Here is a 15117-nt window from a genome sequence, read left to right as displayed (position 1 = left end):
AATAACAAAACCTAGGCACATGATCAACTAAACCAGGTCCTTTGTTACTACTTAGCCTTGTGACCCTGTCTTGCAGAGGTGATCTGTGACTAATTTTATAATTTCAGAAATAAGCAAGTGTTCACACTACGCATGAAGATGAACACAATAACATAACACCCCCAGCCCCTCTTGTCTAACATCATCCCACCCCAGGCCACAATTATGTGGAGAGGTCAACGGTGTTACTGGATCCCTGTGACCATAAATAAGCGATGTGAGTCAACAGAGGGTTGATGTAAAAGCCAGCAGCCCTTGGATTAAACGGTGGGGTGAGGCGGCTGGGGGAGCCTCCCACAGCTCTGCACTTCACAAACAATACGGAACAAATCAGATGTGGTGGTAAGCACACAGTGGGGTTTGTGTTGTGTTTGCTTGTATGGTTCGCTGGTCTCTTTTGACCTGCAGGGCAGTGAAGCACTGCCACTGACAATACTGCGGGTAAGAACTGAGCCAAAAACATCTCCAAGTCTCTCTCTCCTTGTATGTGTGTGCAGTTCAAAGCACTGTGAGAACAGCAAAGGCATATTTGGGTTAGGTCGTGTTCCAGCATCTGAAGGAATAAATCACACGTTTTGCTTATTTAGTTTGGTCCATATCGGATTAAAATGTATTAACCAGTGTTCGATTTCTCACATCTTCGACTCTACTGATCATACTAGGCGTAGAATCAGTACACAGTCTTTGATCGGCAGAGGTTCTCTGGTGGAGACAAGCATCCAAAGCAGCCATTCTTGTCCTCCTTCTCATCCACTGCCAGTCCATTGCCAAGTTTTCGCCGTTCCTCATCTTCGTCCTCTGTTGTGCTGCTCCCTTCCTCCTCTTCCTCTTCATTGTCACTTCTCTCATCTCTGGTCAGCTGTGACATACACGCCAAAAAAAGAGAGAAATACAGTAGATGTAAAGAAATAATGCAGATATGAGGGGAAGAGTGGAAAAGAAAGTAAAAAAAAAAATAGGAGGGAAAGGGAGTGGGTGTTCACCAAATACAATAAGCAGCTGGTGGAGCCAGCAGCCAAAGGCAAAGACAATAAAACATCCACCTGAAAGCAGATTTGGAACCTGAGCTGCAGCAGAGAACAATGAGCTGGAGTTTTGGGTTCTTGTCAGTGAAAATAGTGAAGCTCTTTATTTACTGCTTTCTGTTAACTGCCCTCGCAGCCATGGCACTCTCTGACGTGTTGTTCTATCACATATTTCTTCACACCAAGTCAGAAATAGCAGGTGTCAGGTAAACTTAAACATGGGTTGCTTTAGGCATTTAAGCAAATTGCTGATGCTGTTGTTTCTCTGCCGTGGACAGACGAAGGACCAAGCTGTTGTTGTTGAGCGCACCTGAAATGTTGGTAACTACAGGACGTATGGTAGGTCAAAGTTGAAGCAGGAAGTTAGGGTAATCTTTTTACGATTCGCTTTCTTTTTCTCCCCAAACAGAGCTTGTCCTCCCCGGAAAAACGACAGCATCACTTGCCCCCCCCCCCCAAAAAAAAAAAATTTGTTTATGCTCAGGTACACTTTCAGAAGTAAAAGGTCCGCAGAGGGAGGAGGTCAGGGTGGATGTATGGGACAAATTCCAATTTTGGTTTCTTTGAACCGTGATCACGGTGGTTTCCTAAATTTAGCCAAGTCATTATCATTGTAACCATGGTGATGAAGGTCCCCTACCTAAACGAAACCGTAATTTTAACCCAAACCACAATGTTTTCCATAATCTTAGTTGTTGTCTTAGTTATCTTAATCAAGTTGTTTTTTTTGCCTAAATCTAACCAAACTTTTAGCATACATTAGCATTGCCTCAGATTGGGCAAACTACCAGTGCTTCCTCACAGAAGTTAAATAGCGCGCCTCAGCAATCAACTAGAACTACTCAGGTAAATATGACTCGTTTTGATATCATAAACCTCACAACTTTGTTTCACATCTCAAACCCACCACGTGCTGCCTTGATTCGCTGCCTGGCAACAGATGTATCACAGATTGTCAACTGTTCACTGCTTTCAGGGTTCTTCCCCAAAGCCTTGAAAACTGCGGTAATCAAGTCACTCTTTAAAAACTCAGCTACTTTCTGCAAGTAAATAAGTACCTTGACGTTTTCCTGTCTGGATTTAAGCCCCGCCACAGTGCAGCCTCTCACCTTGTGTTACTGGACCTTACTGCTGCTTTTGATTCGGTTGACGACAATATATTAATAGACAGACTTGAACACTGGTTTGGTCTGTCTGACATGGTCCTGAATTGGTTCAAGTCCTACCTTCAAGACAGAGACCATTTTGTATCAATTGGCAGCTGCAGAGCGTCTCTAAACAACGCGTTGTTCCGTCAGTTATTTAATCTTCACATATTCCCATTAGCTTAAACTATTCAAAATTGCATGGTTTCATATCACATATACGCAGATGACACAAAAATATATATAGCTATGTCACCAAACGAGCATAGCTCAATAGACTCCCTGGGACAATGCATTCAACAAATTAGTAGCTGGATGTTCCAAAATGTTCTCCAGTTAAATGCGGACAAAAATTAAGTCATTGTTTTTGGAGCCAATGAAGAAAGATGTAAAGTCTGTGCTCATCGAAACAATCTGTCCCGGAAGAGTAAAAATCAAGCTAGAAACCTCTGTGTTATCTTGGATTCAGATGTAAATTTCAGTAGTCACATTAAATCAATAACAAAATCAGCCCTCTACCACCTTAAAAATATTGCAAAGGTCAGAGACCTTGTATCAAAACGTGATCTAGAGAAAATTGTACTTTTATCTCTTGCAGGCTGGACTACTGCAATCGACTGTTCACAGGGCTGTCTAAGACAGCATTCAGACAGCTTCAGCTGATCCAGAATGCTGCTGCCAGAGTTATAACAAGGAACAAAAAAACTCAGCATATGACTCCAATTCTCAGTTCACTACCTTGGCTACCAGTTGCTCAACAGAATCAACTACAAAATTCTATTGCTTGTCCATAAATCATTGAACGGTTTAGGTCCAAGATACCTATCAGATCTCCTGACCCAGTATGAACCTTGCAGACATCTTAGGTCGGCTGGTTCTGGATTATTCGCTGTCAATAATAGTCAAAACTAAACGTGGTGAAGCTGTCTTTAGCTTCTATGCTGCTCAAATGTGGAACAACCTGCCGGAAGAGCTAAGACTTGAGACAATGCTGACAAAGAGTGAAGACAACATGAAGGAAGTTAAGAGTTAACTTAAGACTGAGTTACCTTCTCGTTTTCAGTAACACACATCTAACAAAGCCATTACACTGTACACCTTCTGTTCACCGCAATCACCTCTCTGTATGATTAAGTGAATCTGAACACAGCGATTGCACAGCAGAAGTCTCCTTTTCAGTAATGAGACAAATCAACTGTCAAGTTATCAAGTTATCTGGATGTAACTCCAGTTGTATAAGTCCGTGTGTAGGCCACCATCACTCAGAAAGTAAGTTAAAGAATGTAAACAGTTACTGTGGGGAATGAATTAAAGCATTATATGGCCGATCATGAACAATAAATGCATTGCAACAGGCGAAATCTGACACTACACTAAAAGTCAGAACTTACGTCATAGGTATCTACTGGGGGGGCTGCCGCTAACCCCTTGCATAATTCCAGCTTCAGGGTGGAATCATCATCATAAGAGAACCCTTTGACAGCGTTTCAACAACAGCCACCATTTTGTCCGGTTTAAAGGTCAGCAGCAGAAACCAATTGGTGGTCCAACCAATTGGGAAAAAAATGGATAGTGTCGCAAAGCAAATATTTTATACCCACAAAAGATTTGGGAATATTGATAGAGGACAGACTGATTCCCACTGAGCAGACTTACAGTGCCAAACATGAATTTTCTGATCATGCATAGAATGAGGTAGGCCCAGAATATGTGCAGACAGAGAAGGACCACCAGCATCACGTTGAAGAAGTAATAGCCAAAGAAGGCAGGGTAATGGTGAACGGGGTAAACCCAGGTACAGTGGATCAGCCTGAAAAACACAGAACACAATAGAGAACAAGTCAAACAATATCCAGGGTTGCAGCCTATGTCCTGTGTAATAGATTATGTTGTGTGTCTTATATCTAAAAGTGGGTTTTTTTGGGGACATTTTTGGCATTATCAAAGCATAAAGAGTTGACAGAAAATAAGGATCCCTTGTCAGACTTTAACTGCGGGGGATGTTGCCATTACTTGGTCAGCATCTTAAACACTGTCATTGCTGGGCGGCACACAATAGTCCACCATTATGCAAGAGGGAACTGATGTGCAGAATACTGTAATATTGCAACTCCAGTGTGTGATCAGCAACACAATTTTTTCCCTATGTTTATAAGAAATAAAGTTTAACTGTCCGAATCTAACATAATCAATGGAAAGAAACTGAAATATCATACTTTAGAGCTTACTGTCATTTAGCATAATCATGCATACACATAAATACATGCAGATTACAATGCAGATTCTCTCTCACACACACACACACACCTAATTTATGAGCTCACCAGAAAGGGAAGATGATCAGTCGTGTTACCATAAACACCATGGCAAACAGAACAAAAAGAGTTTTGCAGGTTTTCTCCCATTTGGCATAGTTGAATAATTTGGCAGACTAAAAGAAAAGAAGAAAAAAAAAGAGTTGTATTGTTAATCAACCACATTCAAAAACATTCAAAATAAGTTTGAATTAAATTACCTTCCATTTTCTGCAGCAAAACATACTCAATGGTAAGTAAAGTCTTAATGGTATCATGGTACAATCTAAACCGGTCCAATGCCAACATTTAGTGCCAAAGCAGGACAAGTTGTGTGTCCTTTATGTAGAGCGGAAGAAAGTTAGGGTGTGGTGATTGGGGTGGTGGATGGTGTATGACAAGCCACCAGGGTCAGCAGGCATGTGCGTAAACACGTATAGGAAAGCTTCAGTACCATTGGCTGGTAATAAAGGGATCTAACCCTTTTGGTGTATTGTCCTACCTATGCATGTTACCATCGCCACATCTACTGCCTTTCAGCATAGGGTACAACAGAGTCTTTACCTGGTCGTGCAGATGCACTTCCATGGTTACATAAAGGTATCATATGACTTTATACATATTAGGAACCATTTGCAAGGCAACCAACGTCAGATCCATGCAACTAAGTTACAGCTAGCTGGATAACTTTAACGTTATCGCTTGCAAAATACTATCTGAGTCGATCTGTTAGTTGGCTAGCTTGTCAATTTACTTCACCAGCTAATGTGATCCATGATACTAACTGATGTGTTATGACTTGCCACAGTGTCATCTACTGACTGTAAAGAATGGGTATAGATAGATATAGATTTATAGATAGATAGAGAGTATAAACACACTTATTTCAGACATCTAACCAAATACCCATTGACTGCGAGACGAGGGAACTAGAAGTGTAAAAAGGCTAATTCATTTCTGGGTTTTAGGACTCACTCCTGCAGCACTCTATAACAAGGACTTCCTGAAAACTTACGCCATCAGAAAGTGATACGATAAGGTGTTTACCATTAATGTGAGTGTAGTGCATCTGACCTTCACGCAGGAGACCAGTTTCATACTTAAGGTATAATACCTGACGGTGTCGGTTGGTCCTTAGCCTCTGTGTCATCCATTAGTCATGGAGGGTACAAACTTGGAGGAAATTCACTTTTCTGTCAGTCTCAGAATTTCTGTTGTTTGGGTTGCTAATAAACATCTTTCTAATCAGGAAGGGGTTTACAAGCTTGGTTGGAGTTTTAAAATCCAGGCACGTTTTGAAACCGAGAGAGAAATTGACTGATCGCTGTTGATCTTTTTAACTAAAAATGTTTGAAATGCTGGTACTGAATATAATCAGGGGTTCTGTAGGGTCATCCAGTATCAACATCCTATCAGGTGATAGGGCTATTTAAACCCATGTGGGGCTGTTACTGACCTCCAGTAAGACATCGGAGGCATCATGGACGAGCATGACCAGGGTTCCGATACGAATGTAGTTGACACACCAGGAAAATGATAAGAGGACCAGCGTGGCCAAGTGGTGGATGATTTGCTCCTTAAAGTCCTGAAGGAGGAAAAAAAAACAAAATTCCATCAATCAATTAACATGAAGAACACTTATTGCCTTTACCAGACTTCTAAATGTGTCGGCACATGTCCATAGCAGTCTACCAGTTAGGTTAGGTTACATTTCGTGAGTGCACATGAAAACTTTGTCCTGATGGTGGCACAGGGTCAGGGGTCTCGCCACTACACAAATAAGCCAAGATGCCAAGTTAGAAAATTACAGACCAGCAGAAAGGGGAGGGGAGGAGAGAGATACAGGGAGTCTGTTTTATTTGGAAAGCAAGCAAGTTTATTTTGTATGTATGCCCACTCCCTCTCTTTTACATGTTCTCTCTTCCTTCTTCTGTCAGGCTCAGTTGTCTTTTGGGGTGGGCAATGATTAAAAGAGCTAGGTTAGAACGGCTTTATGGGGAGAGTTGCATGATGGTCTAATTAGGACATAGAACCCCCTTTTTTTTGTCAAATTATCGGAAGGAACATATCACTGACTGAGTAGTAATGGCAAAATATAAGGGCTCAATGGTACATTACAAACTATAACATGTCTTTCTAACTTTTACTCACCTTTCTCTTGACATCAAAGGCAACACTGAAGATAAGAGAGCCATAGAAGCTCATCTCCAAGATATAGTACCAGTACTGAGACTCCAGCATCGACTGCAGACAGGGAAAGACCCAGAAACAGAGTCAGAGTCAGAAAGACATGTAACGCGAAGCTACAGGAAATCTCAGTCACATAGACAAAAGGTTTGTCCCTTAAGGCTGCTCTCTTTGTCCTAAGCCCCTTTTAGCTGGAAGGAATGAACTGCAGATGAATCTATTGTTCACTCTGAGACATTATCTTCCCCCCACTCCACTCCATTTTTCAAAGGCAAGTACAGGCTGATAATGAAGCGATGGGATCATATGCAGTCCCACCACAGTGTGTCAAGCCGAATGACATCATAGTATTTGTAAAGAAGGTTCCTTTCACATAGAACTGCAGCCGGTATATAACCCAGGTTTACGTTCCTCCCACTTACGAAAACTAGAAGGCAGCTCTAAATAAAGACGTTGCCTCACTTTCACTCGGTGACGCAGAAGTTATGATAGAATCGATGAAACTTCTGTAGCACTGAGTGGATGATCTCCTCATCCCTAAACATTCTCTCAAGTGTGGAGTCAGTGTGGGTATCTGTGATGAAATCGCACCACTGAAGTCCACCTAAGGCCGGTTGGCCTTGAACCTGCTTGTGGCTCTTCTTAAGGCAGGCCTTTAACTATGATCAGGTGTTCAACAACATCGCAACTCTTGGCAGTGTTTCTCTTGGGGTTGAAGGCTCTAGCATCAGGGCTGGCTACAAGGTGAGGCGCATCAGGGTGGATGATGGTCTCCCATTGTGTCACAGACATCACAAAAACCGGAATGTTGCCTCGGTATCTCGAATTCCAGATTGTCTGTCTGAGTGGTTCCTCTCAGAATGCGGGCTGCCAAGGCTTTGGCGGAAGACGCCCCCCGCGGACGTGGGTTTGCGTACCTGGGTCCAGAGCTGGCCTTCCTCCTTTTAGATAAATGCTTTATATACATGCTGGTCTATTTAATGTTGCACAAGAGTGAATGCTGCCAACCTCTGCTATTCAGAACCCCGAAACCCTTCAACCTTTACTTGCAATTGATATGGTAATCTTGGTTATTCAATTAATTACTAGTCAGAGTTCCAAACTGATAGTGGTAGTGCTAGTGGTAGTAGTAGTGAAGTATATTTGATTTATGAGACTATTGAGACTAAATGAATTCATTGGCTATCAATTTTCCCTTTCCGAAGGGTGATTGCCCGAGGTGAATTTAATGCGATTTAAATTCAACATAAATACTGATTCCTCCTGATAGCTGGAAGTCAGCTTAAATCCGTTACTTCCTCTTAATGCGTGTACCGCAATATCTGAATGCCTTTTTAAGCTGTTGCACCCACACGTCTCAGATTTTCTGACATTGTTATTGGTGGAAAGAAAAGCATACCAACCTGCTTTGGAAAACCCGTCCATACCTCGAAAGTGTCATAAAACCACTCTTTCTGCAAAAACACGGAGAAAAATGGCAGAGTGAAGATTTTGTGAAAGACGTAGAGCCGCGCGATATAGTGACTTTAATGTCATAATTTAGTGGCAATCATATAAGCTACTCACGTCGTACAGTGCTACTATCCCTCCAACGAACGCTGACAGGTAGAAGACAAACCTCCAGCTGTAGGACGCAAAGGGGAGACATGTATGTATGGCTATTGGAGGTACTGCATTATTATCATAGTATCATAGTATCACACACACACACACAGAGTAGTGACCTGGCCTCTCTGAACTTCTTCAGGATTCCAGGACGGTCCTGGCTGCGCCGTCTTCGGAACCAGCGCTCAACTTGTCTCACTGACAAACTGCTTTTCTTAGACAGCCCGTCAATGTCTGCCTGGAAGGGAATGAACACACACACACACACGCACATACCGACTGTTGGTGGCGGTACTTTGTTTAAAGAGTGTTTGAGTCAATGAATGCTGCCAACGGTGAAGTTTGTGAATGGCCTGGAGTAACAAGGACATTGAAGGGGGGGGGGGGGGGAGATGCTGTGATGAGTTTTTAAAATGTTTTCCAAAGCTTTTGGACCCCAGTTACAGGTAATTCCACTCCACAATTGGAGATTGTACTGGGAGGAGCGGTGGCCAGTCCATTTAAAGCCTTGTCACAAGGGTTTTGAAATCAGCTCGGGCTTGTATTGGTAACCAATGCAAAGACATCAGGGCAGTGGAAACAAGATCAGTCTTTTTAGACTTCTAGTGAGGACTCTGGCTGCATGCGATTGGGATCAAGTGAAGAGCCCTTGTGACTGTTACATGGACGGGCCAGAGAAAAGCGCATGGCAGTAATCTGTTCTGGATGCCATAAAGCATGTGCAGGGATTTCAGCATCTGTATTAGATCAAATGGGACAGATCTAAGCTATTTATTTATTTATTTAATTTTTTTAAAAGGCCAATTTGGTAACATTCTTGTTATGCAGCTCATAGATTTGGAGAGGGATGAAAAATGGTTCAGACCGCATTGGCTCTGAGAATTTGCGCAGCCATCGAGGTTAATGTTGATAACTGCTCTAACTGCCTTCTTGGCATTCAATATTTGGTCGTTTTTTTCCCCACACACCCAAAAGTGGACTAACTGGTTGTTACAGGAGGACCGATGTGTGTGTGTGTGTGTGTGTGTCGTCGGCGTAACAGTGTCAGCTCTGCAGATGTCAGCAACGAAGTATATAACGTTACAATGATGGGGGAAATAATGAAAATAAGAGGTGGCAAAGCAACTGACATTTTGTTGAGCAGCCAAAACAAGCAAAGGGGCCTGCCTGTCTCGATATCCAGAACTGAACTGTGCACAGTGCGCTTTCATGTTTTCATGAAGTCAGCGGCGGTGTTGTGAGAACAGCGCTGATATTTAAACTGTCTCCTTAGTCAGCTCGGACTAGCTGGCTTGAGTTGGACTTTGTTTACCTGAGCAGGAGTCCTACAGCGGGTCGTGTAGTGGAGCTCCAGGATGGGGTTGTCCCCGGCTTTCGGGACTCTCGGCTTGATCCCAGCGGAGCGTGCCAGGGGTGTTGCTATCCACCTGGAACGATGTAAACGCGCACCGTGTTCAATTCTAACAAAGTCTCGCGTCTTCAGAGGACACACCGTACATGGTGGACAAGATGCAGTTTGACTGATGACATGCTTATTTACATATTACATGAATGATAAGTATAAGACCATTATTTACTTTTATTATCATTACTATTGTCAATATTGGTAGTAGTAGCAGTAGTAGTGTTAAGCAGCAGTATACTGGGTTATATAGTGAAGGACCATTGCAGTGTACAGTGTACTTTACATTACAACTAACAAATCATGGGTTCATTGTGAAGTAATCCAGTGTACACTTTCAAATCCATCTGCACTGCTTGACAATAACTAATTCAGACTTGCGGTTTACTATAATGGATTACACGAGCATGTTGTGAGAATGTGCTAAACTACTTTCATTGAAAATCATGTATGTAAAATAGACTTTTTGATTTTAGGAGGGGGTGTTGATTCCTGTACGTGGAAATTGCCACATTTAAGTTTTTGAAAATAACCCCAAGGAGGTTTCTTTCAGCCTCCAACCTTTTGCGGAGATGGTGTCATTGCACTGGGCCAGCCGTGTCCCCTAAATATATGTTTATGCACTCATTTGAACTGAATTGCTGTCTGGATTATGTTCACTGGCAACACATTTTCCCAATCTAGAAACGTGACATCCTTATACCACACACAAACCAGAGGTCGGGGTGAAAAGGTTGAGCATACAAAGCTCAGGACTCTGACATCAGAGAGGGTTCATGTCATGTCTTGCGTCCCGCATTTTGTTAGGTCCAGGACGAAAGAACACAGTCCTCTTACTCTCACAAATGAAAAGTTCAGCTCTTAAGCAGTAAAACACACCAATTCAGCGCACTCAGTCTTGCTGCTATAGCCTTGTGTGGGCTGGTATGACCGTTCGCTTATGGTGGCTAATGTCTGCTACTGTAATGAGATTTTAAATAGATGCAGCACTGACGTGTAACTGACATTACTCAGACTATTACGCTAAGTTTTAGCATTTGCCTCTGTAACATACATATTTATGCCTCGCTTTAGCTGGTGGTTTTGCTTAAATACTGAGAGAATCATCGTCATCATGTCCTGCCTCGTGCTTGACGTAACCTTAACCAGGTTCTTGCCTTAACAGATCCATGAAAAAATAGATATGCAGGGAGCGCATGAAACATGTTGATAAAGAACATTTTGCAGATTCGTTCAGTGGCCATGTTTCCTTGTTGAAAATGTCACCCTGGTGCCATTATGTTTTCTAGAAAAAAAAAAGTTCAGTTGTACCAAACACAGTTTTGGTTGGCTGCGTGGGTTAAAACGGTCTTTTCCACGTAATTCACAGTAAGACCGTAAACAATTCCCAGAAGGTTAAACTGCTCTTTTCAAAAGCTGTAAGACAGAAATTAACGGACAAGGCTCCGTTATTCTATTATTTTTATATAGATTTTAAATGAGCAATAATTTATGTGTGTGTGTGTGTGTGTGTGTGTAATAAACAGCCGGGTGCTGCAGTTATTAAAGCAAACATCTTTGGTGATCTACTGAGTATTTCTGGCAGCAGGATGGTGTATATGGGACTCAATAAAGGATTAAAATTAAAAAAACGTTTTGTTTTTTTTATAGTTTATGGCATCACCATATGGGTGAGTCGGTGTGTGCGGATCTTACCTCTCAAACAGGTATCTGATGAGCAAGAAGGCGAAGGCGTAGGGGACGGTGACGTAGAGATGTGAGGCTTTGGCGTAGACCCGGCCGTCCCTGTCCTCCAGGTCAGCCCACGTCAGATTCGCAGGCAGCCAGATTCGGTCCCACCAGAAGCACTCATACAGCGTGTCAAACATCCTTCCACCAGGTCACACAAACACAAAAAAGGGTTAAGTTGGGGGGGGGGCGGGGGGGTAGTAACTACCAAGAGACATATACAACACTGTCTAGAGCTAATATCCAGAAGGGCAGGACTACGACCGGCTGTTCACAGCAAATTGCCAAGAAGCAAAGAGGCTAAGGAATCAGCCTTTAATCACGGAATTTGTCAACAAGGTTCACTTCCGTCTGGAAATTCCTTTCAATATTGCCTCGCAGGAAATCTGCACTTATTAATCTGTGCCAAAATGAAGCGCACTTCATTCTCCATGTGGATATAAAGGAAAAGACTATGAGAACAGAGGGTGACTTAAGCCAAACTGACATGTGTAACGCTGACTGCCGACTGCTGCCCTATTGACTCGGCCTGTTAAAGGTGCACGCTAGGTGTCTGCAACATCCTGAGTTTGACACCTGAGCGGGAAGCGGGAGGCACTTTGGGGGTACATCCTGGTACGCCCGTGAGCCTCTCCTCGGCTCCGTGCGCTCCCCTCCATCGAGCAGTGCGACTTGCGCATTCACCCTCCATTTCGAGAGGAATTAAAAAAGTGCAAAAGGTTTTTCATAGCAGCGATGAAGGGGATTCCAGAGAGAGGCTACAACAAACAGGCGGCAGTCACAGATGCTACAGTTACTGTAGTGTACATAAAGGCCTGTTTCCTAAACAAATATTGACCCAGCGATCCCTCCCTTATTCTCGAGATCGCTTCCACGCCTATCTCAACAGCCCTCTCTCACACGCAGGGAGAGGGAAAGAAAAAAAAAGAGGAAAAAAAAACACTGCAAAAAAAAATAAAAAAACTAACTGACAATGGAAGCCTGGGTTGCAGCCTAGCAACACACAGCAGTACAGAGCAGTTAATAATGGAGACAATATGTGAGGCACTGGGCGAGCTCAGGCTGACAAGAAGTCTATTCAGTGGTCTATCAACCCCCGAGTGGAAGCCAAGTTGTTGAGTCTCCCACTCTTTCCTGGGACCCCCCCCCCCTCCCACACACACACACACACACACACACACAAACACAACAGAAGGACAAACATTACTATTCCCCTGTAGTGCTCCTTTGAATGCAGCCACTCAGGGGCTGTGCTGTGCTGTAAAGGCACCGAGAACCAGGTGGATACAGACGTGTTCACCGCAAAAAATAAATAAAAAAATCTATTGTTTGTTCAAATGCTCAAAACGACCCAAGTTTATGATTTCCTCTACATCTTGCAGTCACTGTCCTGCCAAACCTCTTTGGGGAAGGGGGGGGGGGCTGTGTGAGCTAATACACCCGGAGAGTCCAAGTCCTGAAATCACTTCTAATCTAGCCTCTGTTCAATAGCTTCTGTAGCTCAATACAATCTGTTATCTTTCGTTTGTTTGCTTGCATCCCACACAGAATGCAACAGCTTCTCCCACAGGGACTTGACTTAACTTGACAAATTAGAATAACATTATTATCCATAGGATATGCATTCAAAACAGACACAACAAACACAAGAACACACAGACACGAACTAGCACAACTGTATATCAGTCCTATCATACTGACAGAGACTAAGTGAAACTTCTTCCTGGACTAATGATATTATAATCATATAGATCCAATTCGATGATTTTCAAAAACTCACCATACTTGTCTCGACATATGAAGTGAACCACACGGCACACTGTTATTATTTTCACTTATTTGCTTTACTACATATGTACATTTTTATTTTTATTTTTATTTTTAAGTTGTTTTTCATTGCGATGCAAGTAAGTGAAATTCCTGGTCTTGGCTCATAATCCTACAACAGCAGCCGCATTCAATATATATACTGTGACTCAAATTCATTCGTCATCCAAATTGATGGAAAATTGCATATTTTTCCTCACTTTAAATAAACCCAACAAAAAAAACCAAAAAAAAACACAGGCTCTATGGAAAAAAGGGACTCAGCGTCCAGTGGTGAGAGTGAGGCTGCCTGGCGGCATTTTGCCTGTAAATCCAGTGGCTTCTTATTTTGTTGAAACAGAATCTCCGTGTCCTCTTGTGCAGAGCTGCAACTAACTACCACTACGGACTTGCCGTGGTTAGTAGACAGTGACACAACTCTCTGCCCATTGAAGATACAGCATGTTGTACAGGAAACAAAAATACTTTCAAGTAAACATAACAATATGGAGTAAAAGTACAGACACAAGCTGAAAGTCTCACTTAGCGGAAAAGTAAAGTACCAGTATAGGCGAATGAAACCTCGCCTCTAAAAACCATCAAAGACCTGTTCTTCATGACCTCGGGCTTTACAAATACACAGCAAAGGTTACCCAGCGATACTGATCCTTGACAGTGTCAGACAGAGATACAGAACAGTTCTCAAACGTCTGACACCCCCACGACTAATCTTAATCCAAACCCTTTGATTTCAAGCGGGCAGACCATATATAACTTGGCGCTCACGGGATCTTTGTGCTGGTCTTTCTGAGAACAGGGACTTCATTCATCCCAACTCAGCCATGACAAAGCTCACAGAGCCTGAGAGCAAACTTCACTGACTGTAAAATCCCATCCGCCACCCCCCCCCCCTCCCCTACCCAGGCAGGCAGCCTTGAACATCTATAACAGGAGATATAGAAAGGAAAAACCTTGAAATTGTCACTCACATTCAAGCTAAAAAAAACAAGCAGAAGTCTCTTGAATCACACCCCCAAGGTCACGGGAAAACACAGGCTTACCTTGCCACTGTCAGTGCCACCACATAGAGCAGGTGAGGGCCGTTGTTTCCACACCAGCCGACTGCTGTGTTTGCTGTGGGAGATGAACGTGGACGGCGAAATCCTCTATTCTCCCGCTATGACAAGCAGCCAGTCACTCTCTCTTTGTTTGACATTCTTTATGGTCACACCCAGCCCAGCCACAATTACCTGAGAGGCTTTTTTCTTTTCTTTTTTTTTTTACCTCCCCTCCAGGAAGTAGAGCTAGGTTAGCAGATCGCCACAGCACACACACACACACACACACACACACACACACACTTTTTTTTTCTCCCTGCCCTCAAGGGATCTAATAACCTTGTTTGTACTGTGTTCCTGATAAAGCACAAAAGCAGGTTCTCCCACAAAACAAACCTTCCTATGCTGACTGTTAAAAAACAATTGACTGGCTTTTACAAGAATTAAATATATTACACACATACAGTATGGTATGTACTGATATTAGCAATGGTGAAAGTAATAATAATAATAACAAAAAAAACACCCCCATTACAAACATGTTTTATTTATAATCAATGAGAACATCTACCAAAGTTCAGCTGTTTTCTGCACTTGTGCATCAACCGACCCTTCGGATCCTGAAACCAGTTCAACTGACAATCCAACTGCTTCGCGCGCCTACACATCATCGGACTCTTGTGCTTATACGCTGACACAGTTTGATACAGCATTCAGCACTTACACTTCAGCTGACACTTCAACTATTACTTGCTTACACGTAAGTTTAAAGCAGGTCGGTACGCAGGCTTTAAGTGGACTTACAGCTTCAGCTCCATCCCTGTGTGG

General features: G+C 42.8%; 1 protein-coding gene across 1 annotated transcript; it reads right to left on the bottom strand.

The window, feature by feature from the left end:
* Nucleotides 1-514: 514 nt before the first annotated feature.
* On the bottom strand, nucleotides 515-14429 carry cers3a (ceramide synthase 3a). The gene is made up of 11 exons (XM_070902993.1): nucleotides 14293-14429; nucleotides 11393-11566; nucleotides 9608-9722; nucleotides 8415-8533; nucleotides 8257-8314; nucleotides 8094-8144; nucleotides 6655-6747; nucleotides 5960-6088; nucleotides 4534-4640; nucleotides 3866-4019; nucleotides 515-898 (listed from the first exon to the last, which is right to left on the bottom strand). Exons 2-11 carry the CDS (start codon nucleotides 11563-11565, stop codon nucleotides 710-712), a joined length of 1188 nt encoding a protein of 395 aa, XP_070759094.1. The 5' UTR covers nucleotide 11566; nucleotides 14293-14429; the 3' UTR covers nucleotides 515-709.
* Between the last annotated feature and the right edge of the window lie 688 nt (nucleotides 14430-15117).

The sequence above is a fragment of the Enoplosus armatus genome, chromosome 1 (assembly GCF_043641665.1).
Source record: "Enoplosus armatus isolate fEnoArm2 chromosome 1, fEnoArm2.hap1, whole genome shotgun sequence".
Taxonomy (NCBI): domain Eukaryota; kingdom Metazoa; phylum Chordata; class Actinopteri; order Centrarchiformes; family Enoplosidae; genus Enoplosus; species Enoplosus armatus.
Note: the sequence above shows the minus strand (reverse complement) of the source record. Positions and strands in the feature narration are given on the sequence as shown.